General features: G+C 39.6%; 1 protein-coding gene across 2 annotated transcripts in view; it reads right to left on the reverse strand.

Moving 5' to 3' along the window:
- map2k5 (mitogen-activated protein kinase kinase 5) overlaps positions 1-24,257 on the reverse strand; it is a 50,944-nt gene that overhangs the window by 17,066 nt on the left and 9,621 nt on the right. The window contains exons 8-19 of one of the 2 annotated variants that reach the window (XM_047581280.1): positions 21,982-22,046; positions 16,052-16,091; positions 15,836-15,904; positions 15,506-15,587; positions 14,715-14,776; positions 12,919-12,967; positions 12,734-12,807; positions 11,295-11,345; positions 11,124-11,195; positions 9,891-9,920; positions 3,272-3,298; positions 2,889-2,921 (exon numbers count right to left, since the gene is read on the reverse strand). In XM_047581280.1, the coding sequence (XP_047437236.1) occupies positions 2,889-2,921; positions 3,272-3,298; positions 9,891-9,920; positions 11,124-11,195; positions 11,295-11,345; positions 12,734-12,807; positions 12,919-12,967; positions 14,715-14,776; positions 15,506-15,587; positions 15,836-15,904; positions 16,052-16,091; positions 21,982-22,046 (654 nt within the window). The remainder of the gene's footprint in view (positions 1-2,888; positions 2,922-3,271; positions 3,299-9,890; positions 9,921-11,123; positions 11,196-11,294; positions 11,346-12,733; positions 12,808-12,918; positions 12,968-14,714; positions 14,777-15,505; positions 15,588-15,835; positions 15,905-16,051; positions 16,092-21,981; positions 22,047-24,257) is intronic. The other variant, XM_047581281.1, reaches the window with a different exon arrangement.

Genomic DNA, 24,257 nt, shown 5'->3' on the forward strand with positions numbered 1-24,257 from the left:
ACAAACAAATGCCCTTGAGCAACGCACGCCACAAGCCTCAGTGTACACTTCAGTTAGGGGGGAGTCGCACAATATCAAGGTGTACACACACACACAACACGCAAGATCTATTAGGCGCACTCTGCTCAAAGTGGTGTGCAGGCTAAATCTGCTACAAAATCTCTACCTGCACTTTCCCCACATATCTGCATGCACATGCACCTTTCTGCAGATACAAACACGCACATTAATGCATGTATTCATGTCTCCAACTGAGAGGAACACCGTCGCCGCTTTGATGTGGCAGCGGGCGATGGCACAAAAGACCAGCAGGCTGATGAAAGTGGCTAGTCTCCCTGAATTATTCCTCTGGTTGTCAACGCGCTCCACTATGAGACAGAACACACACTACGAGGGTACAAGGGTACGGGTAAATATACATGTCATTGCCATGAAGCAATTATTAGGCAAAATTAGATCAGTAATTACAGGCTTGAAAATAAAGTGGGAGTTCTTTATTAGTAGAGCCACTTGCTATTCAACAAACAGAGGAGAGAGGCACATTAATGAAGGAGGACAGCGGACAGATGGTAGGAACAACTGCAGAGAACTTCTCATTTAAGATTCTGGCTGAGCTTGTTTCTCTATCACGTACCAACACCAACTAAGAACCGAAGAAATACACCAAACTGTTAAATACACGTGCAAAAACTGAAACGGAAGGGAGGTAAATTAAATACAAATTAAACACACACGAGTTCCCAAATAAGCACAACTGCTTAGCCTCAAAAAAACTCAGGTGTTGAGTCAAACATCGTATCAACTATTGTTAATTTTCGTAAAAGCAAACGATTAAAAACAGAATATGAAAAAAAAACGTCTCAAAGGGTTTTATTGAAACTAGAGTCTACGTTCTATAGACTCTATCATCTACAGGCTCAACACAATCAAACCCTAGAGAATCAAGTTAAACTGCGGCACTACAATACAGTACTTTTTAATTGTGCCACAAAATGTGTTTCGTATAACTTTGAAGAGCCATTGAAATGCAGACCTATGCGGTAAGCTGCCACTTGTTACCGCTTTTTCTTCCTCTTTATTACGTGTTATCTATACTGATAGTAGAACTTTCAAGGCCACACTCTCTTTGCTGCGTTGAATTATTTCAAAACCATTGTCAGACCGATGTTCAGACATCTTCGACTCTTTAGACTCAGATGAAAGTCATAATATAGACTGTCTGTCCGTTAAACTCAACGCATACCTCATTGTAAGTGATTCAAAAAGATTAAAAAAAAAAAGAAAGAAAGAAAAAGAAGCAGACAGCCACACCTCGGCGCCACCATATTCAGACCTCTAGCTACAATAATATAAATGATCCACTCGCAAGAGCATATTACTCATTTAGCCATTACAGGGACTTTCAAATCCCCCGTGGATAAGTCACACACAACATCACGGGATCACAGCCACAGGAATTAAAACATATTTGGATCATGTCTGCGCTACATACTAATGAGCAATAGCTTCGGTGTCAAATATAATTCCTCACACCTGCTGTATATTAACTACTCCATGAGACGCGCGGCATAGCCCCAAACGCTAACGTGAATGTGCTTCTTTACAATAGTAAAGTCCCCAACATTAACATTTACTCTAAGCAGCTGCTTCTTTCCAGAAAGATCGTATCCTCTTGTCTCTTCAGAGCTCTGCGTTAGCTGGGACGGTGAGGCAGTGCTGCCTCGCCAGGGACGACAGAGAAGGTTCTCTCGCCTCGAGGGGAGACGGCAAAGGGCACGGGAAAAATAGTTTGAGTGATGGCTGCGTCTAGCTGAGTAATGAACAGTTCAGCTCAGGTCAATCCATTACAACCAAAAGCATTTAATTATTAATTACGGCCAATCTATAGGCAGTTAAGGACAAGTGACACTGTATGTTTAATGTGCGATATGGCTGGTGATGTGTGTGTGTGTGTGTGTGTGTGTGTGTGTGTGTGTGTTTAGGTTGAGGCATTTTTTGTTATTTGTGTACGTCAGCAAAGAACTCAGGGGAAAGGTTTGTAGTTGATCCTACGGTGAAAATGTAGGTATGTGTGTGTGACGCATTCATGAGCAGAACAGTGAGTCAATACACAATGAAATAATAGGAAACTGTTTGCACTGTGTGGTGTTTTTAAATGATCTAAACTGATGAACTGAGTGTTTGGAAAAAGAGACAAAAGAATTTACGAGGAAAACTCAAATTACAGAACGTTATAAATGCCAGATTTTACTGAATTCCAACTTCTTCTTACGCTGCTGTAATGCACCACTTGTCTTTTTATTATTTATAATGAGATTTGTGACTAAAATCAATGGAAAGTGGCACAGAATGAATGCACAATATAACTATCCTATCTGAGTGTAGAACATGAACTTTTTGTCAATAGCTCGCTCACCTCTTGTTGTAAGTATCTTATCATTTTGCTTTTGTACTTATAAATATATAGCTTATAAGTCACATCTTTCATGAAAAGACAGATATTAATTAGTACGTCTTTTTAGATTTATGCTTGTGTGTTAGACTTCTTAAAAAAAAAAACAACCAAACAAAAACAGTCAGTGCAGTAACCGAGCAGTCTTGTTTAAACGCAATTGTGTACGCTTTTGTAGTGGCTGTGTGTACATAGAATTCAGAGCTGTGTTTTGTGTTTTGTGTGTGTGTGTGTGTGTCAGTCATGGCGGGTCCCACCTCTACAGTAATGTGCATGTGAATATGAGTATTGCCTGAGGCAGTGGCGTAGGGTGAAGGGTTGAGTGAATGGGGAGCAAAGCCGCCTGAGTGGCTTGCTTCATTAGGAAACAAAATATAAGCTTTCCGGGCCATTAGGACTGACTTTAGATGCAAAAGCACATAAGACGACGACTCACCTCATCAACGATGCACTGCAGTAACTGGAGAGGCTGGAAGAGGCAAAGGGAGATGAAGAAAAAGAAACGAAAAAAAAAAAAACATGTCAGCGTACATGGAATTTCTTGGCAATCTGGAAAATCAATAGTGTGATAAAAAGTATTAATCAACTGAAGCGAGCTCAGGCAAAGCCACACTTTCTGAATGTTTTCATTATCCCATTATGGCACCTAATGTAATACCAGCAGTTTAACCACGATCTAATATTTTGTTGCAAAAAAAAAAAAAAAAAAAAAAAGCAATTTGAGTGTTTCATCAAATGAGAGAGTCAACCAAGAGAGGCAGACTGTAGAGTGGGAGACCTCTAGCTTCGTTCTTCTTATTCCATGGCAATAAGGCTTACCATTAAAGATCCTTGGCTTTTCTGAATCTGTAGGGCAAGGCAGAGAAAAATAAAGAGACGAGGCAATATGTAATTAGCGTGTCATAATCAAGACGATGCACTTGGACACATTATGATCACTAGGAGAAAATTATTGCTTCCCTGTTGGCAATTTGTGAGTACGTGTGTTAACACCGTTCGCATAATGAAAACACACAAATGTTAATGGTCCTGCTTTCATTTGTTGAGAATGGGGGTAAAAGACCCACTAATGCAGTGCTTTATTCCTGCCCTCCAGGTTATGAAGATGAGCCGGGACACAGACTAACGGTGCAGGAGAAGATTTGTGATGTGGTGTGCTCGGTGTGTCTGGTTCACAGGTGCAACAGTCACATTTAACAGTTCAGGATGTCATGAGCTTTTTCTTTGGACAGCGTAGAAAGGGTGAGGTTAAAACAACACCAAACAACTGGTGACAGAAATCAGAGCAATCAAAACGGATACAACTCATTTATCTCTTAACTACAGTCTACAACAAAGGGTCACCTTTGGTTGATTAGACTTTTTTTCATGTATTTTATATAATTTTCCCCCACAAATTTAAATTTCTTTAAATACACATTAACCTGAATCCAACATATTTTAGTGAAGGGATAAATGGAGGCAGAAGACATTATCTTTCAGTCAGCACTTCCCTCATTCTCATTACACACAGAGCAGTTGAGACCTGTCAATCAAAGCCTCCTGTACACGGTAGGCCCCGCCCCCATCGCTGCTGAGCCAATCACGAGGCCGCATATTATATCTGAGTCTGTGAAGTAGTTGGATAGCTTAATATTGAATGTAAAATGATGATAATTATGTATATCTACATTATATTTACTCAGTCTTTCCATCAGTTTGGGGAAAAATGTGGAAGAACCCTGGTCGACAATTCTACCACAATTAAAACCGTGTTTAGAAACTTGATCTAGAAAACAAACTTTTCATTTGAAACATCGTGGCAAACACCACCTTCGTCTTAAAATGTATGACAGCGCAGTCCAAGCACAGAAGGCATTTAGTTTTTCCCCCATTTAAACCCCCCCAGGGTAGAATTCATCAGGACAACCCTTTTTAATTCCTAAAAACTTAAACTCCATCACACGGACTAAACGATACAAGGCTCAAAACCTCGGCTCAGCTAAATGTCTAATAATGTCTGGTAAATAAATTGCTAATTTTTCCGGGTCTTTTGACAGTGCATTTGAGCACTTATTGATTCACTCAATTAAATACAGGTTTTCACACTGTGTAAATACCAAGAGACCCCTAAACTGCCTCTATATCCAGTTTTGCCTGATTCAGACACATTAAAGGCAACTATGGAAAACTAATTTGTTCAGAAATAATTACTAGAACAAAATTGCGTGCTGCTTCAGGGGCTGAAATTGGATAGTGGGAGACTAACTTATTCAAACATAATTGAGTACTTATCCTTCCTGTACTGGGTAGCTTGACCGCACATAAAAGAAAAAAAAAAATAAATAATGCCTCCCTGTCTTTTCTGAAGCTCCCATCTCTGCATGCTGATTACGTGGCAGATATATCATCCACTGCTTAAAAGACAATATTAAAAGATTTTCAAACGAGTTATTGCCTGACACCTGAGCTAGTGAATGAGAGCATGTGTAACTCTGCGTCGAGTTGGGGAGCCATTCTTATCACAGCGAGCTCCGCGTGGGGAAAAGGAGAAAAAAAAATAAAAAGTCAAAAAAATCAATTTTAAGATGTCAAAAGATTTCTTTTCCTTTCAGGCAACTCAATAAACGCTCTAAAAAAAGATCAGATGCCTGTTTCTTTCAAAGATATTATATTTCTTCAAGGGTAAGGACTCAGGAAAAACTCAACAAGTTTCCCCTTTTGCCAAAACAGCAGCATCTATTTGAAAGGTTGACAAGAATATTTTGATTACGGGTAAATGCGGCACCGCAATATCACCATGGAGATATAACTGTGACGAGAGGGAAAATGGTAAGGTCCTTTCCTCTGTTCTCTTCTTTATCGTAGGTCAACAACAAGTAAACCGCTGCATTAGCTCGGGATGTGCTACCCTGGAATTAAAGACTGTTGCAGACTGAAATCACACAACAACTGCAGCTCTTCTTCGATCTCTTTCCAACTCGCATCCTTTCACCTTTAGACACGTGAATACCGCTGCGATTAAGTGGCACATTTATATCTGCAGCACCTGACTCAATCGAGTCAATAAACGGCAAAACAAAACGTGAGCTTTTGTAGACGCTCAAAACGCTTGTGTGACAATAATTAGCATGCTAATAAATAGATGTGGTGAGGGTTTTGTTTGTGTCATTTGTAAAGTAATCTAACGCCTGTGAAGTGAAGCCTAATCACTGGAGATAAAATGTTCATCCAGGAGGACATGTGATCAACTGAAGACTTCAGAGTGGTTGTAGGGAGCTGAAAGATTACACCAACCATTGTTTACAACGCATATACGGAACCCTGTAGACACGGCCATCATTTCTTTTCCATTTCACTTGAGAGGAAAAACAAAGCAAAAGAAATAAAGCGTCCATACTATTTGATGGATGCACTGGTGTGTAATGGAAGTTCCTCGAAAAACAAACACGCGAAAGACTGACGTGGTATTTCATCCTGAAATTCGTTCAAATTTGAAAGGAAAAAAAAAATGACAAAATGAAGAGAAACAAAGAGAAACAACCACAGAGCAAACAAAAATACAACAAATCAATCAGAAGCAATAGCGCTGGCGGCTGTATACACATCGCATCAGGTCTGGTGTCTTCAAAGACTTTCAGAGCGAGCCATGCAAAACTCCATTAACTCCTGACAAAGAATGCAAATGAATCCCGACATGTGGTGAAGTGGAATTAAAGAGACCATCTCTAATCATGACAAACACGAGGTGATGGTTCTGCTGTGCGTGCATACACACACACACACACACACACACACACACACACACACACACACACACACACACACACACACACACACACACACACAGGGCCGAGATAATGTGTCAAAAAAAATAAAAAATAAAAAAGGAGGAGGAAATCAAACAAATGAAAGCAACTGGAAACCACATGCACACACTTGATCAGGATTTAAAGGGTGAACTAAACTCCCCAAACACTTCGAAAATTGGCTTTTTTTAAGTGCAAATCATAAACACTCCAAAGCTGAATTCAACTTTAAGGACTCTCTCACCAGTCCAAAGTGAAAATTTTGACGCCATAAATTTTCTCCCAGTCGTTCTCTCTCTTCTTTTTTTTTATCTTCTCCAACTTCTGCCTCTGCCTGTACTAAAATGTTCTCTGTGAAGTGTAGCAGGGGGTTTTGCACAGACAGCTGTGCCAGCGTCTGCAAAAATGACAGCTTAGGCCCGAGGACTTTGGCTGGCTGCGCCTGACGAGCTGGATCCAAGCACTCTCGCCACACTGCTCTGCTACAGCCTGCAGGTGAACTGTCTGCAGTACCATATGGAGTTAGGGGAAAATTAACACCAGGATGAGGAAAACTGCATAGCAGCTACAAACTGAGAGGTGTCTCTGATATTTTGTCTACTCCGTCCACAGCAATGAGGGCGGATTAAGTTACCAGTCAGTGCGTTTACATGCAGAGCTTAATCGAGCTATGCTCAAAATTCGACCTTCTGACTACAGCCCTTGTCCCAGTTTACATGCAGCGCAAGAAAATCGAATAACCGATGGGAACATGCTCCTCCTCCACACTAGGTGGCGATACGTGTCTTTTCAGCGGGATAATACGGCTCGGTTTCTGGTTGACCTATTGCGTCACATAATAAACAAGAGTCGTTCTTGCAGCGGACTGGAATTTCAAACACAAACCATAGGGATACTAGTAAATTTTTTAATCTCCTACGTTAATGGTCGTGCTACTTCTGGTGCAGATAAGATGCACGATATCCCTCAGACGGTTCTTCTACAGGCTCTGTTTACCTTCTACTTCTTCTGCGACCGGCTTTCTTGGACGTTTTTGTTCCGGGGTCACACGCTGACGCAGCGGTTGTGGAGCATGTGCACACGCATTATCCATTTGAAAACTGCGATACACCGTATACATGCCGGAGAAAACCGAATTCCAATCGCATTATCTGGGTGTCTCAATCGGATAATGAGAATTTTAACCGGAGTAACGTGTTTACATGCACTTAAGTTCTCCTGTTATAGTCCGATTAAAGCAATAATTCACTGACTGATGCACTCGCAAAGATGGTGGAACAGCAAACTAAAATCAGAGACTTAAAAAAATGTAAGAACTCCATGAGAAGCATAACCAGCTACAGAGTAGAGTAGAGCTACTGTGCATCATGGTTGTCATGTTTCAAGGATAGAAGCACGCAACTAGGTGCTGAATTGTGACTTAAAACAACCTGTTATACGCTAACAGACCACATTTAGAACTTAAGACCTTAAAGTAGAAACTAATCAACATTATATATGCTGGGATATTTTATAAAAAGTCACAGAAGACATTAATTTACCAAATGTGTTCCCCATCTCCTAGGAATCCCCAGGCAGATGGTGCACCGGTTACGGCACACTCTGCTTCTTTCTTCATTTGACTGATGGATCGGTCCAAGTGTTGTGTACATTAAACCCGAAGTCACTGTCGGGACAAGTGCCCGTGATTCATGTAGAAATGTAGAAATGAAACATCCTAACTTTTCTATTATATAAAGTTTTCAATTGTATTGTTTACACAATCGTCTTTTTAAGAGCAACCTCATTCAAGCTGAAATCTGCTCCTTTACATTTCGTGAAGGCAGACTGCCATGAGGTAACCTGAGGTAACCAGATTCAGATTGCTCAGCCAGGGATTACAGAGATAAACCCATCTTAAAGGGCTAATTAAGACTTGATGGGATTGGGAAGGCTCTTCTGTGGTCGGCAATTACATTTGAAGAGGATTCTAGCTTAGTGTAGAGAGGGGGCAAAATGAACTCAAATGGTAGATTTGCAGATTTAAAGTTCTCATCTATATCAAGATGAGAGGAAATACATTGTTTCAAACTGCCAGATATGTTATTTTTATTTAAGAGGTTGATGACGTATAATAAATGTCTCTTGTTGAAGAAAACTACCTTTAGATGACTATAAGAAACTTAATAAAATTACTAAAAAAAGTTTTGTATCTGATGGGATCTATAATGTGATCAATTCTTATTCTAAAAAATTGATTAAAAAGCTACTTAATACATAAAAGGAAACCAGACATTAGGGACGTCCCAATGAAGTTTTTTGCCACTGATCCAATACCAATCTTCAGTCTGAGTTCCAAGCCAACCTTAAATTAAAAGTGTCCTCTAAAGGATTTTCTTGTCTTTCTCATTCTCCTAGATCATCTGTGTACAGTGCAACTGTAGAGTAAATGTGGCTAATATTAAGCTAAGCTTCCTTGGCTCCAGAAAACCTCTGTTCAGAGTTTGTTGTTGTTTTGGTGCAGACTTTGACTGGGTGAACTTTGTGTATCCCTTTTAGTTTTTCCAATTTTTATTATTATTTTTTTTTTTTTTGGTTGGGGTTGTTTGGTTATTCTTTTACAACCTTGAAGTAGTTGTTGTCACCTTATTTGTTTATTTTTTTACTTAAATTTTTTGGCAGCTGTGACGCTAATCAAAGGACATCAAACAAAGAGGACTGAGATGCTTTGGCGCTACGGGGAAGTGATTTTGATTTATGCCAAACCTGAAATAAACAACTACAAAAGTCATTGAATGTGGCAAAGCTGTAAGACAAATTTTTTTTGGGAGGATGTTAAATAGCAATAGAAACAATTATTTTGAAAAGCCTCCCAATGGATCCTGTACTTTTTGTTCTAGGACTTTACCCAAAAGGTCACAAATACAATAAAAGTGGACGAATATTAATAGATATGCGTCTTTAACACACCAAAAGATCCTTTGCAATGTTTTGTAAGGAGACCAGCAGATCAAGTGTTACATACTGGGAGAAGCAAAGCAAATGCTGTAACTTCTCTTTTGGAGAGAGTGACATACATACGAAAAGGAAGGAAGGATATGTTTGAAAAGATATGGGAACCATCTAATGTGTTTGTTAAAAGTATCGATCCAGCAAATGACGAGGAATTAGCATTCAGTTATGTAAACCTCATAACAGGGTCAATGAGGTCAATATCCATAATTGTAATAGGTCATTAAAGTGTGCACAAATGTTTATGGCTAAGACAGTTGTGATGTGTATTGTTTGTTTGTAATTTTTGGTTTTGTTTACAACACTTGTACCACAGTAAGTGCCTTTGTTATGAAGCACAGGTCTACATGCTTGAAATAATTGTGTGTATATTTACAAGTGTACATGCATGTAAATAAGAAAAATGTCAGTAAATATATTGTTTTAAGAGTAAATACAAAACCAGGCCTGGGTAAAGTCTGAAACTGATCCAATCTTTGAAAAATGCCCCAATACCAATCTACTGATACCTACAATCCTACCAGATATACTACCTTTAGATGGTTTATCTATTGTTACCGTAAAAAAATATAATTTTAAAAACAGTGTTTTATATGGAAATCAACCGCAATAAATCTTAAATACAAACAAATACAAATGCAACATTAAAAAATGCTTACCTGTGGATAGGGGAACATGCCAAGCGCCAACTGTGTGGAGCATAAAACAGCAATTAGTTATTCAGGATTTCAAGATATTATGAAACGGCTAAAGAAGTAAACGGAAAAGTGTGTGTGACTTGATAACACGATGCACTCCATTAACATAAAACAAGGTTCTTACACTTTTGAACTTCACAAACACATTGTGTGTGGGACTGAATTGCATTAGATTAATAGCGGTGTCTGATAAGGTATCCACCCATTATATATGATCATCTACGCATATGTAACATATGCCAGTCTACCAGTGTACCACAACCAGTGTCTTAATGGCACAAAGTAAAAATGAAGGAAAATGGTGCTGAAGCCACCAGAGTGTGGACAACTTAAGACTTTCAGTCTTTGAGGTGAGCTTAGTGCCCACCTGCTGATAACACTTCCTCATCAAACAACACCAGCTATTAGTTAATAACCCCTCCACAATTACCACCTGCAGGGAAAAAAACAGAGGGATAAAGAGGAGGAGGACAGGATTGTGGGGTGTGTAATGTGTGTATGTGTGTTATTTTCCCCGGGGTGTTGGGTGACAGCTCTCCCTGAGACTTGGCAATTCACTTGGGGTGGGCAGTTTTCATCTTGGTCAAGGGCAGCTTATTGGCAACATTACGTTATTAAAACGTCAAAACGCTCACCTCCTCCCTTCAACATAAATAGACCAACTAGTAGGTTAAAAGATCGATCCAGGTTGAGCGAGACTGCAACCCAATTCATTTAGCTTAATGCACGTAGGTACAGCTACAAACAAAGAGGCCAGAGCCAGAGGGTCCGCTGATATTCAACTCCATCTTTATCACACAGAGATTATATCAATAACTTTGACACGGCTCCATCACAGCGAGCTCGTCCATTATTGTTATAATTGCAACGGTATTAAACGTTATTGACAAACAACGGTGGAGCCCAAATCATTTGTTCTGCCGCAGAGGGAGAGTCGGAGACAGAAACAAATGGAGAATCAATAGCGTCAGTGGGAGGACAGAAGACAGAGGACAGAGCAAAAAAAAAAAAAAAAAAAAAATACTGACTAAAATGTTATTTGAAAACAGAGGGCGTCAGTCAAACACTCCCTCGGTGCTACACACAGACATGAGCAGAGACACCGACACAGGTGGAGAGACACGCTCACGCTAGAATTATTGTCTTCTGCATACACATCCCACAATCCTCTCTGTGTATTTTAAATCTTTATACCTCCATGAAAGAGATGCCCACGCTCCAGACGTCTGCATGGATCCCATACTGTTCCCCTGATATCCTTTCCGGCTGTGGAGCAAATGAAATGAACTCAACTCACATTTTCACAAAATTGTCAGTAGAAAATTACATCTTGTACTGTACGTCTAAATGTGAAGGGTCACTCACCGCCATGTATGCATTAGTTCCCACGTATGTTTTGGCAATAGAATTCACCAACTGCAAATAAAGTTAACAGTCTGTAAGCAAACACTGAGGGTGCAAATCGATTTACTTTATTATCGTACATTAGAAAAATAAAGAGTTGCGCCTACATTAACATTAGCTAAATCTACTGACTTGTCTGCTTGATATTTTAAGCAGCACTCATCCCTCGCACGAGGGAACAGGCATAAAGCAAAGAGACATCTAGTGAATTTGTGTGTGTCTGTGTGTGTGTGTCGGCGTGTACAATGGCACATGTCATCAATGACAGGACTGTGATAATGAGTGCCTGTTCCCTTATGGCTGTTTTTTTTTTTTTTTTTTTTTTTTTTTTGAGCGTGCCCTACAAAATGTGAAAGAGCACATGAGCCGGAGAGAGACAAACAGAAAAATACAGTTAGAAGGACAGAGGACGAGTCACCGCCGCATGTGTTACACTGTGAGGATGCAAAATTCACCTTGGAGTTGCCAAAGAAGAAGTGGAGGTTGAAAATGAATAACAATTTAACACAGAAGGGACCCTGTTTGTGTGAGTGTGTGTTTAACAGGGAGACAGACTCCTCATGGGTGGCGTTTTGGGAAACGGTGAAGGTCGGTCCCCGATGATTACATTACAAAACACACACATGCTCTCTAGCTCTCTCTCTCTGTCACACACACACACACACATACACACAATGACTCGGCTATTGTCTGCCACCCACGCTTTCCCCTCAATCTACTGAATACATATCAATGAGGCCTGGCGTTGTGTGTGTGTGTGTGGGTCATAATTATAACAAGTGATTTCTTTAGGAGGCTGCAGAACAATGGAGGTGGAGGTGGAGGGGGGGTTAATGTGAGAGGAAGACCCATGGGACGACACTGATGTCTTGAGTTGGGAATGAATGCGGTGATTGACAAGCTGACCATATGCACACAGATCTGTGCACACGCCGCTTGAATAAGACTGTGGTCACGCAGCTACGCGCCCGATCAGGCCTAACATTAAGACCACCGACAGGAGAAGCAAATGGCGATGGCCGTCTTGTGACAATACAATTTTCTGCTGGGAAATTCATTCATGTGGATGTTACTTAGACATGTACCCCCTCACCCCAAAGCAATGACAAGGGCACAACCACAAAAACTGTTTAGGAAAAACCAGCACAAGGTGTTGACCTGGCCTCCAAATTCACTACATCCCAAACTGATCAATTGTCTGTAGGATGATCCATAGAGGACCCTCCCCTAAAGAAGGTCCATGTCCATTCTCTGATGAGCCATAACAGTTTTGGAGGCAACAATGGAGACAATTACACAATATTAGGAGGGTGGTCATAATGTTATACCTGATCGGTGCATGTTTTTCCTCCTTCCATTCTCTCTCACTCTCACACACACACACAAACAAATCAGTGTACCTGTGTGCTGACACCAAAGTCACAGAGCTTGACTTGTCCTCGGGTGTTCACCAGCATATTGGAAGGCTTGACATCTGTGGAGACAAACGGCTTGATAGAACTGCAACATCAGCACTCCGCAGCTTGTCTTTATCAACTCTGCTCTTTTTTTAATAACAAAGAGCCTGTGCAGCTACCTTACTCACCTCTGTGAAGTATCTTCAGGCTCCACAGATAAGTCAGGCCTTTCACTACCTAGAGACACAAGCAAGTGAAAAAAAAAAAAAAAAATTAATTTGAACACCCAGCTGAAGACTTAATTAACAGGATTAATGTGAAGTGCTTATCGTTTGGTTTCGGCTTAAAAACAGATCAGTCCTACTTGAACATCAACACCCTTGACCTTAATATGGAATTTATACAAAGGAGACTTTAGGCAAAACGGTTACGGCTCAGTACTGAAAGAAGTGCTGAGAGTTTTATCCTGGTAATACCATGTCCACGAAGATCTCCTAAAGAAGGTCGCTCTTAAGTGCGTTTCAAATGCTTCATTTATTCTTACTCATCTAAATGATGTCATCAATCCACATTATCTGGTTGTCTTGATCAGATAAGGAGAACTCTCTATTTTAGTTGGAGCAACATGTTTACATGCACTTAAGTTGTCCAGTTAAAGTCGGATTAAGGCAGTAATTTGTTTTTTTTCACATGCATTTAAACGCACTGACTCATAGCGAACTATAAAGTTGGGGACTATGAAGTAGTATAATAAGAACAAGAACGTGTCTTTGTCTGCAAGAGAACATAATTGAGGCCTGGGCGAGATGCCCTGCAGTTTTTATAAGACAATTCTCTGGACCATGAATCCATCGGCAGCACAGGGTTCAGGGAATCACTCAACATTGTACAGGGAAGAGGGAAAATGTGCCTCAGGCAGAGGAACTCAGCTCTCTGCAAATCTTGATGAAAGTAAAAATGATTTTAAATGTGACTATGAAACTCTGATGACAAAGGTTGAGCTAATTTCTGCATTAAAGCTCTGAACTTGCCAGGTAAATTATCTCCAGCTATGGTTAGTCCCTATAATAACTAAAATAATAGGACTACATACACAAGTAATCAAGGAGTTAAACATTAAGGGTGGATTCAGGCACTAAGACGCAGCTTAGTACTAATAGAAATACAGTGAGCTGGTAGGGCACCTAGTTAATAAGTAGTAAGTATTACTCATTTCAGATATGTAAACTTGCTTTTTGGTGATGGGATTTGAGAGATGATTCTAGCCTCAAGGCTCCTGTCATCAAACCCTGATGCACAACAACCTCTGAGATAAATTAGGAAAACACAAAAGCACTCTGAAGTCCTGCTGCTTTGAAAGGTTGTGGTGTGAGCGCAACAACTGGAGTGTGCAGCTTCACTTGCACCCTCTTGGGTGCTTTTCCTTCTGTGATAATTAACAACTGTGACAGTGGAAAGGAGGGAAAGCTGTGAATTAGAATTAACACTGACTAAATAGCTGTCATTGTTTGATTAAGGACAAAGTTAAAGGAGACAGACAGGAAAAAGGAGGTGGAGACAGGAGAAGGGTAATGAGTGTGGAAAAGAGACACGCATTAATCAACATCAAGGCCATTTTGATCAAAACAGGAGTTTTAACTGAGGGTGGAGAATGGGAGAGAAGGGGAGAGAGAGGGGAGGATAGGAAGAAAACAACACTCGCTGTATCTATCGTTTCACCAAATGAGGACTAATTGAAAAATTCACACGTTTCCCTGTTTTATTTCATTAATAAATTGTGTGAATCTCTTTTGCCTCAGGCCTGTTCTGTATGCAACAAACAGATAACAGGTCACACTAAAAACTGTGGCTGCCAGGCAGCAACAATGATACTTAAACGTCCCTCAAAACACTCGGATATTGATGAAGATATATCACGATGATCTGACGCCTTTAACTCAAATAAAAACAACAGGGAATTTTCGAGTGCATCGTGAAAACTTACTGCGACTGCGATCCTCCCCAACACGTGCTCGGGTATTCTTTTGTAGACGTCCAGGGATCCACCTGCATAAAAGCAAATTGTTCATTAACTGAGGCAGCTAAAAAAATAAATCTAAAATTTACATTTCCCACACGACATTGGCACCGTCACCAAGAAGAAACTGTTGAACCAAACGAATGTTTATAAGTAAAAGTAGAGCATTCCTGTAGACAGACACAAAACTCAGTGACACTAAACACATCAAAATGCATATATTACATTTATTTTTGGATGTTACCAGAATAGACATCGATTGCTCTAGTGAACTATAACGTTATTCACTATTATAGTTCAACCTAGTGGCACCTGCTTTGTGCAAATATAATTCAAGGTTTCGTTTTCTTCTTACTTTAATTGCTTACTTTCAAACGACTGATCAAAGAAAAGTTTCATGAAATAACAGAGTGCCGAGAGGTTAGACAGTCTTTGCTGACAAGCTGGCAAATGTGTGAAACAGGGGAATCGCAGCATTAACACACACTTTTAAAAAAAAAAAAAAAAAAAAAAAAAAAAACAGAAAGTCCCCAATCTCACACAGATACAAATACGCCGACAAATGCACTTAAGTCGAGATTTATCACGCCCTTGTAGCTTTTAGCACACAGACATCTTAAGCAGCTCGCAGACATTCGCCTGATCTGCAGAAGTGTAAATGGACGCACAGCAGAGAGACACAAAGTCTCTTCTACACAACTGTAGCTAGCAAAAAAACAAACAAAAAAAACAGTTGCTTAAGTCACAGACAAACTCACCGTCCATAAATTCTGTGCAAATAGATATCCTGTTCTCTACAAAAAAGGCACTGAAGAAAGTGATGATGTAGGGTGAATCACACTGAAAACAAGAGCAGAAACAAGTGATTATTAAAGAACACGCACAATAAATGTGCAACAATAGTTAAATTACTAATGAATACACAAACACTATACTGGAAGATGGGAACGTGTCCATATTTCACTGATTGATTTTAAGACTAGAAGCAAGAAATGTCTTTTAACGAGGTAAAATTGTGGGTAATTAATAGATAGTGTGGTAGGACAGCAACATTCAGTGGAGAAAAGAGGAAATCTGTCAAAACTAACCTTGTACAGAATCTCTAATTCTGACATGATCTGCTTCTGTAGTTCCACTGTAATATCCAGGGGAATGACCTGTAATCAAACACCAGAAGAAAAAAATAAAAAGGTTCAGCTTTTACCAAACCCGACACGTTTGTTGTTAGGTTGATGTTTCGACGGGGCGGATTTGATGAAAGTATCATGTACCGCGGCTCTCATGTAAATGGAGGGAATTCTCACCTTGACAGCTAACACCCGCTTCCCAAGAACATGGTACGCTCTACAGGGACGAAACAAAAGATAACGTGAAATAAAAGACATTTTTACTCATTGCTTGGACAAATCAGAACAAATATGTAACTGTGGCTTTTGTAGAAGTTTTAACCACAATTATAAGTCGGTATTTAGACATTTTATTTCAATTCCTGATTTTGAGTTTCTGCCGCAAAGTATTACACTTTCATTGATGTCACTGAATGCAAGTTAATTACATAATATCATAATAATGCCAACATTATGATGCGATTATTAAAAAGATACTATTCAGTGATCCCAAGCTGTATGTGAGTGATGCTACAGTTTGTATTATGCTTGTGTGATAATGTATCGCAAAGGGAGTGATAAAACCGTTTTCATTGGCTAACAATAAAACCTACACAAGTCTCACCGAGTCTCTGAGCAGCAGTCTAAATTAACATGACAAAATGTTTCTGTCTTTCCTCTTAAAGGTCAGGGATCACCACCCAAACCCAGATGCAGTCAGACCTATCTCTAGTTTCTCCAGACAGAGTTTTGAGTTGCAAGTAACGCAGCAGGTACAGACCGTCCCCGTAATGATTTAATTATCAAACTCCTTAATGGCAAAGCTTTAGTTACAGCCCTCGAAAGGTTAGTTTACGGCACCGGTGACGATACCTCAGGACCTCTCAACATACAATCCTCAAGGACGAATTCTGCCCAACAGCTGTCAGGTGACGGGGACGGGATCGGTTCATGGGAACGTCACAGAGGCTAATAAATGTGATACCTGGCTACTCACCTGTCTGTGGGTCGTCTACAGAGAACGTGTATGGTGCAAAGTGTGATTAATGTGTCCTAAGATTGGAGTATCACGTAGCTCTTCGGCCAGATACCTCTAAACTGGCCCAAGGCTTTAATTAATGACACCTATTAGTACCATGTTAGGTATTTACCAACAGTTAAAACAATCATTGGTCTCTGACTATAGCTCTGGTGATACTGCCTCCTGAACCAATAATCAGGAATAGTCTAATAAATAACAATTAATCCACTGAACTGTATATGGTTAGATCTTACTTTCACCAGATCTTTTATTCTTACAATAGGTAACCTGGAAGCTTGGCCTATGTTCCCCTACCCACAAAATTATGAAATAGGGAAATTTCAGTCTGGAGTTGATCCACTCTCGATCCACTCTTGAGGTGGTGTTTATGTTCTCTACACTATAGCAAATTGGTCTTTGTTACATGTTCTTCCTTCTTATTTACCTTCTCTTTTAACATGTAAACAAAGACGTCTCAATCTCCACTCAATGGGCATTTTGCACTTAGTTTTTCCAAAAATAAGAACAAAATTGGGAAAGAAAACATTTAGGTTTTCAAGCGTTTTATTTATGTATGTTCTTATGTGACTAATTTATGTGTTGTTTGTTTCTATCTTTAAATTCTGTAACTGTGTTGCTGCTACCTTGATCAGGTTTCCCTTGTAACAGAGATCCCCCATCTCAATGGGACTAACCTATTAAAGGCTAAATAAATAAATATGTGATGATGCACAGCAGAGTAACAACAACGTACTCATACACGTCATGTGAAAGCTCTTGAGTTGATTTTCTTTACAACAAAATGGCTGCTCTCAGAATAGGAAGAGGATTCCTCTAAAAGATCATGAAGATAAATTAAAGGCCGAACAGTTAAGAGCAAATTGCCAAGAAGCACATGTCACAAATTCCGTTTGTCTGACTGTTTGTTGACAATTGGACAGTTGAGAGTTTTGGGATTTCAAGTGTCAAGTGTGACGACCTTGTTTTCATTTTGATGCCTCAGTTTTCCTTTAAGCTACAATCAATATCGGTTAAGCATGACTGGTGCCTCTTAATTAAGACGTGGATGTTAATTGAGACAAGATCGCAGGGGTAGACATGTTAATACTGACTGGGCAGGCTGCGTAAGTAAGGCAGCCAGGAAAAGAGATTAAACCAAGTCTAAACAACTCCAGTTCTCAGTGACAATTCTAGATGGAAATAATTAAATACAAAACCCGTTTTAAAAAATTAATGTGTTTAAGGGTGTGTTTTAGGGGTTGCAGTGCAACTACTGCATGCTTAAAGCTTTATTCTAAGACTGTCCTTGACTACCTCAGGGACGAGCATCCCTATATGACTTACAGTGACAGGCTTGTGACAGCGGGGGACATGGGGACAAGGTTACATAGCCACCCCCCGCCACTTCCCCCTGATCTGACCCCAGTAAACGTGCCCCATTGCCTGGATCTTATTTACACTCCAGCTTGCTCTGTAATAAAAGCTCCATCATGCAGTATTCATAGTGCCTCTCTCTATGTCTCTGAAGTTGGGGCTGTGGGTTAGCGAGACTGGCCTCCGGGATCAGGGCTAACGTGGTAAGTTTACACTGCCACGTGGATGACGGGCTGCCTTTCTGTCTCCCCGACTCTCTCACCTTATACTGACTATTACTGGTGTCCTATGTTACACAGTCAGACAGAAACCTAAACACAGACCTTCACAGACAGACGTGCACGGACGCACAAACATGTACGGCTCTAAAATATCAACTACACTCAAATTAAAACCGACTCATTTCTGAATACTTCAATATTAGACAGCAGGACTCTCTGTGTCTGAGACCTAAATTACATAAATTAACTTTGTTTTGTTTGCTGTTCGGATTCAAACTGCTCAGGTTTCATAGAGGACGTCCTATCGTATTCAGTCACCGTCTGGTAAATTAATTGGATTGGATTAGGTTAGATTCAACTTTAAGTGCAAAAAGCAGTAAATGCATGTAGTGTAAATAGTGTGGTTTATAAGATGTATGGCACAGGTTGCTTTTTGTAGCACATGGACAATATTTATAGATGAAAACCTATTCATGGAACACTTCCAGGAAAGGAAAGTTAGGAGTACACAAGTTAAGAGATGCAGATGCACATGTCGGTGCTGCCACCTACCATGAATGACAGTAAAAACTGTTGTGCACTGTGTAAACGTCTACCAGGAAATGTTGTTATAGTAGCAGAGCTGTTTTTAAATGCTTGGTGTCTATATGAGAGTCAATGTGTGATCATTATTGTATTTCACATATAAATGAAAAAACTGGAGCATTGAATTACGGTCAATATAAAAAAACAAAAAACAAAAAAAAAAACATGAATCACATTTAAAAAAATAAAACATAATTTATACTAATTGTCTGAAGAAATGTTTGTTAAAATAAAATGTTATGTTATCCTTTTAGATGGGATACAGGGATGGGAACAGCCAGTATAACACACACACACACAAAAAAAAAAACTCTCAACATGCTACAGTGAGTTTAACTTGTTTTAGACACAATCTCAAAATCTGACAGCCATTAAGCAAAGAGGTTTGGTCCTTCAATATACAATCTGATCAATGAGGTGAAAAACAGAATCAATGGAGAAAATGGGCCGAGAGTCCAAAGAAATAGCCGTGGGTGTCTAAGTGGATGTCACCGCAGTCACAGCCAGGCAAATGTGCTTGTTTTAATTGCGCTGCAGGATCCATGAGTCACGAAAATGGCTTGTGTGTCCTTGTGATTGTATTTATAAGCCACGGAGTCCGTTAGATCGGTGGACAAGATGGACCTCTGAGAGAGTGTGTAATAAAAAACAAAGGCCGACAGTGATGGATGGCTAGGTCAGCGTGTGGCTATGGAAAGCTGAGGTGTTGGTAACATCCAATTGAGTCTAAATGGCTCTGGGTCATAAATGGGCTAAGAGGTTAAAAGGTGGGGAGCCTTTTGTGGCGCTATCCACACATGATAAGCCCATTATAACCAGGACTAAAGATGGTGAAGACCAGAGAGAATTAGTTTCTAAGCAAACATGAAACCTGTTAATTCCTTCAGTCAGTAAATATTCTGCACGCACATTCATTTCCTTTTTTCAATGCAGGATAATTTCTCATCGGTATCTGTGATCCTTGACCAAAAGACAAGGTAGAAGGTAACGCATATCAGAAAAAAACATCTGTACTCATTCACTCCTATGCAAGTGCACACACTGGCAGTGTTTGACATTCAATGCATCAGGATATTCTAAGGCCTCTCCAATCATCTCTCCAAGCTACAATACTTTGCTTTATTGTATAATCTTTAGATTTCTTTTAAGCCCCTTTCACACTGGAACTGCAGTCCTTACATTTTCCAGAGGGGTTGCACTTACAAAACTAACATTGTAAGTATGAATACATGTTAATGTGGAAGTAATGGACAGTATCTGACAGTGAATGCATGTATAAAAATCATAGTAATACGCTTTTAATGTAGACAGACTAGTTTTGATTTAATATCATTTTGTGTTAAAAAGTGTGGATTTACTCGCATGCACTATACATACACCTAGTCAGACTTCTTCTCTCTTCTCTGCTTTGTAGTAAAAGTAACTTTTAATCAGCACTGATTAACTCCAACATCGTCATTGCTTGAAGTGCACAAAGTCAATACAACTGACTAGACGCCAACTAGTGTCTCAGTGGTGTAATTACAGAAAGATGCAGACACACAAGTGCACGTGTATTAATACCAACACTGGCGTAACCTGCAACCCTTTTTTTGTATAAATCAAGCTTTAGTTGGACTCACAAAATCTGTTTCTTAGCAAGTCAAAATGTCCAGGCTGAAAGAAGAAGTGTTGTATGAAGGTGGGACTCATGTGTTCAGTGATGCACTCCAAGGGATTCATATTCAAGCTGTTGTAAAGTCTATCTGAGCTACTGTTTTGACCCAATTACTGTGACCTAAAAAAGTACACATGAATTGATGTTTTTAAATTAAATAAAGTAAATTTAAAAGGTCATGTAAATTAAAATGGGCAAGAAATAGCACAGTCTTTAACACCAAAACCACACAAACAACCAGGGTGATTTTTTTTTTAACGTATATTTTCTTCATCTTCTCCATTCAACCATAAAAATTTCAGCACCAATGCATATTGATTTTTTTTACTGGGCTAAATTGACTGAAAAGTTGTTGATCTTGCAATATTGGCCGTCCCCGGTGCAGTGTAACCACTCCTGGTGCCAAACTGATGAACAATCGTATTCTCCTACAACTACGAGCACTTGGCAAGTAATGAAACAATCTCAAAATCATAAAACAGTAAAAGGTGTTTGGAAAGAAAAGGAATGAAAATATAAAATAGGATAGTCTTGTGGATTTGCTAGATATAAAAAAATATATATATTTATATATATCCCGGGTTTGCAGGGGCACATCACTCTGTCAAGCCAAGGTTAGTCTGAGCAGTGATCAATACTTCAATCTCAATAAAACAGCTCAATAGCTGAGGATTGATGGGAAGACGAACGCACAAGTTGGGGGACAGAAAGATAGAGGGAGCAACACAAATGCCAACCTTGTCATAACGTTAGAAGCTCAGTAATACATTTGTCTAGCCAGAAAGGATGGAGCTCTTCATGGTGGCAGGTAATGTGCTGTACTACAGACCGATTAAGTCAATTGCTGTCATACCTTGCAGCCCCAAATCAATATCATATATGTTTGCAACCTTCAAACCAGAATAAATAAGTGAAAGGAGGAGACACAAACCAGCCTGATAGATGTCACACCAAACACTGAGAGATAAATGGACACGTGAGGAAAGAGAGGGAGCGCGGTGAAGAATGGACAACCCTTCACAGAACCTACTGCCGATTAATGTGCGTCATTTTGTCATAAAAGCTGAGCGGAAAAATCCAAAAGTCACCGAGTCTTAAACCTAGCAACTTACTGAGACATCCTTTTTAAAAAATATTTGCATCGTATAGCTGCTTCAGCCACATATTTTAGCTGGTGTCTTTTCAGCGTCATATTCAACATTGTGCGTTGGCCTTGTAATGTCGGCCACGGAAAAACAAGGTCTCAGCACCAGAGTCAACAAACACTTACCTGTAAACTGTGCCTCCGTTTCCATGGCCAAGTTGTTCTTGATAGTGGATATCTTGGGCATTTATCTGAATGGAAAAAAACAAACAAACAAACAAGTGTATAATAATGGGACCTGCGCAACTACTGGAGTACATGTTTAGCTAAACAGGTGAGAGAGAGTGTGCACAGTGTTACTGGAGGCCATAAACACAACAAGCACTCAGGTCACTCCAAGTTCAGTGACATAAGGAGAGAAAACAGGGGAACAGATGGAGGAGAGGAGAGGAGAGGAGAGGAGAGGAGAGGTGAGGAGAGGAGAGGAGGGGATCAATACAACATTTACTGTCCAATTTATAAAAGGACATTGTGTTGGGGTGAACAGAGGAGTGACTGATGTAGAGTTTAATGATGATTTGTTTGCTGTCATTGTCCTAGCCTACTTTGATAAAACAAAAGTGTCAGGCTTGTCTGTGCACAAGTTTCCTTGTGAAAATCTTTCTGCTAAGAAAAAGAAATCCCTCTAAACAGAGCGATTAAACAATCTCATAGTTATGATATAGGTAGAACACGTGTACTGTAAATGTATAAGGGCTGTCGGTTCACCGGTATTAACAATAATCATGGTATTAAAAAATTTTAATACCGCGTTAAAAATGCGCATTTGATAATATCGTGTAAATCTTGGCTAAACTTCGCCATTGCATCATTTTTTAATCTGCGCTCGCTGCGGTTCCTCTCATTTAATACTATTTATCGGTGCACTTCCACTCCTGACCAGAGAATAACATTGTGATACATTGATGGAAGGGTGGCGCTGTTGAGCTCCTGCCAACTCAGGTCCTGGGAGGTGAAGAAGACGAGCAGCGAGTGAGAAGATGCAGATGGAGCATGTTGGGCAGTAGCACACAGACAAACGAAAATTAAAAAGAGTTGGGAAAACTACTATCTTTTTACCAAGGTCGATTCATACCGCGGTATATGTTACATGACTGAATATTTTGCACTAAATGTATTTGTATTTGAAGTCATAGGTCCAAGGCCTAGTAATGATCCGTGTCTTTCTTCAAATATTTCAGAGTGCTTCAATTACTTTTTTTTATTAAAAGAAGCCAGATAGATGTTCAGTAATTTTTTGTACATAAATATGAAGCGCAATAACCACGGTCATTCATTTTTCAAAATTAATTTGTGATAGTGTTTATTTTGCGCATGCATGCATGTGCAAACATTTAAGTTAATGTACTGCAAAACTAACATTTTGGCCCAAGACTTTCACCCCGAGTCAATGTTGGCCCTCCATTGATCCAGTGCTATTTGAACAGTGTGTGTTTTACTTCTGTTTTCTTCTGTTCTACTGTGATTTTGAGACAATTCAACTCCCAAAAGAGAGAATTGGGACATAAATAAAGTTAAAGATGCATTTCCTGGATTTTGCCATTATTATTTACATATTTGTTGATATCGTGATAATATTGTAAACGTAGCCCTAAAATGTATCTCAAGTGACGTAGGGAATTATTAGAAAATCAAGCTTTTAGAAAATCACACACTTTGAGAAAGAAAGCAAACTGAGCCAACGTGGAATATTCTTATTCTTACACTATCTTCATTTTGGACAGTCATCATGTACTAAAACAGCTGATATGTTTTGAGAAAATGATTGGGAATAATATTCCAACAAGCAAAAATAAATATCTAAATTGTATTCGGCCCACCGGTTTTACATTAATTCTTTACCCTAATACAAAACCTGAAAACTCAAACTATTTACAATACTTAGTGTTTTTTTCTGATATAAATTATACATACAAAATACAACACACATTTTAAGAACATGCGCTGATATTTGGACACACCGAATGGTCAGAATTAACACAGTGCAGTGAATATTTATTTCAGTGAATAATGCCTGGGCCCATGGTGCTCTGTGTGGCGCTAACTGAGGCTCCAGGCTAACGGTGCTCTGACAAAAAGCCAGTTTATCTGGACAGACGCCCGTCTGTACACGATATGACGATATGAATGAGGCTCTGCCAAAACTAATTTCGTACAGACAGAAGGAAACAGATGTCACAACATAGACACAAAAAAACGCCCCAATACTGAACCTCTATTGATTTGATAACAAAGTGAGAGGAGTGAGGAGAATGAGAAGAAGTGGCTGGAGAGATGGAGAGGGAGGGAGCGGACAGCTCTATTAGTTCACCGTGTTACAGCAGAAACCTGAGAGGTTGCCGGCTTAATTGTCTTCCTGACATGTACGCTACTGTGAGGAGAAGAAGAATAAAGAGGGAGAG

The sequence above is a fragment of the Mugil cephalus genome, chromosome 3, assembly GCF_022458985.1.
Source record: "Mugil cephalus isolate CIBA_MC_2020 chromosome 3, CIBA_Mcephalus_1.1, whole genome shotgun sequence".
Taxonomy (NCBI): domain Eukaryota; kingdom Metazoa; phylum Chordata; class Actinopteri; order Mugiliformes; family Mugilidae; genus Mugil; species Mugil cephalus.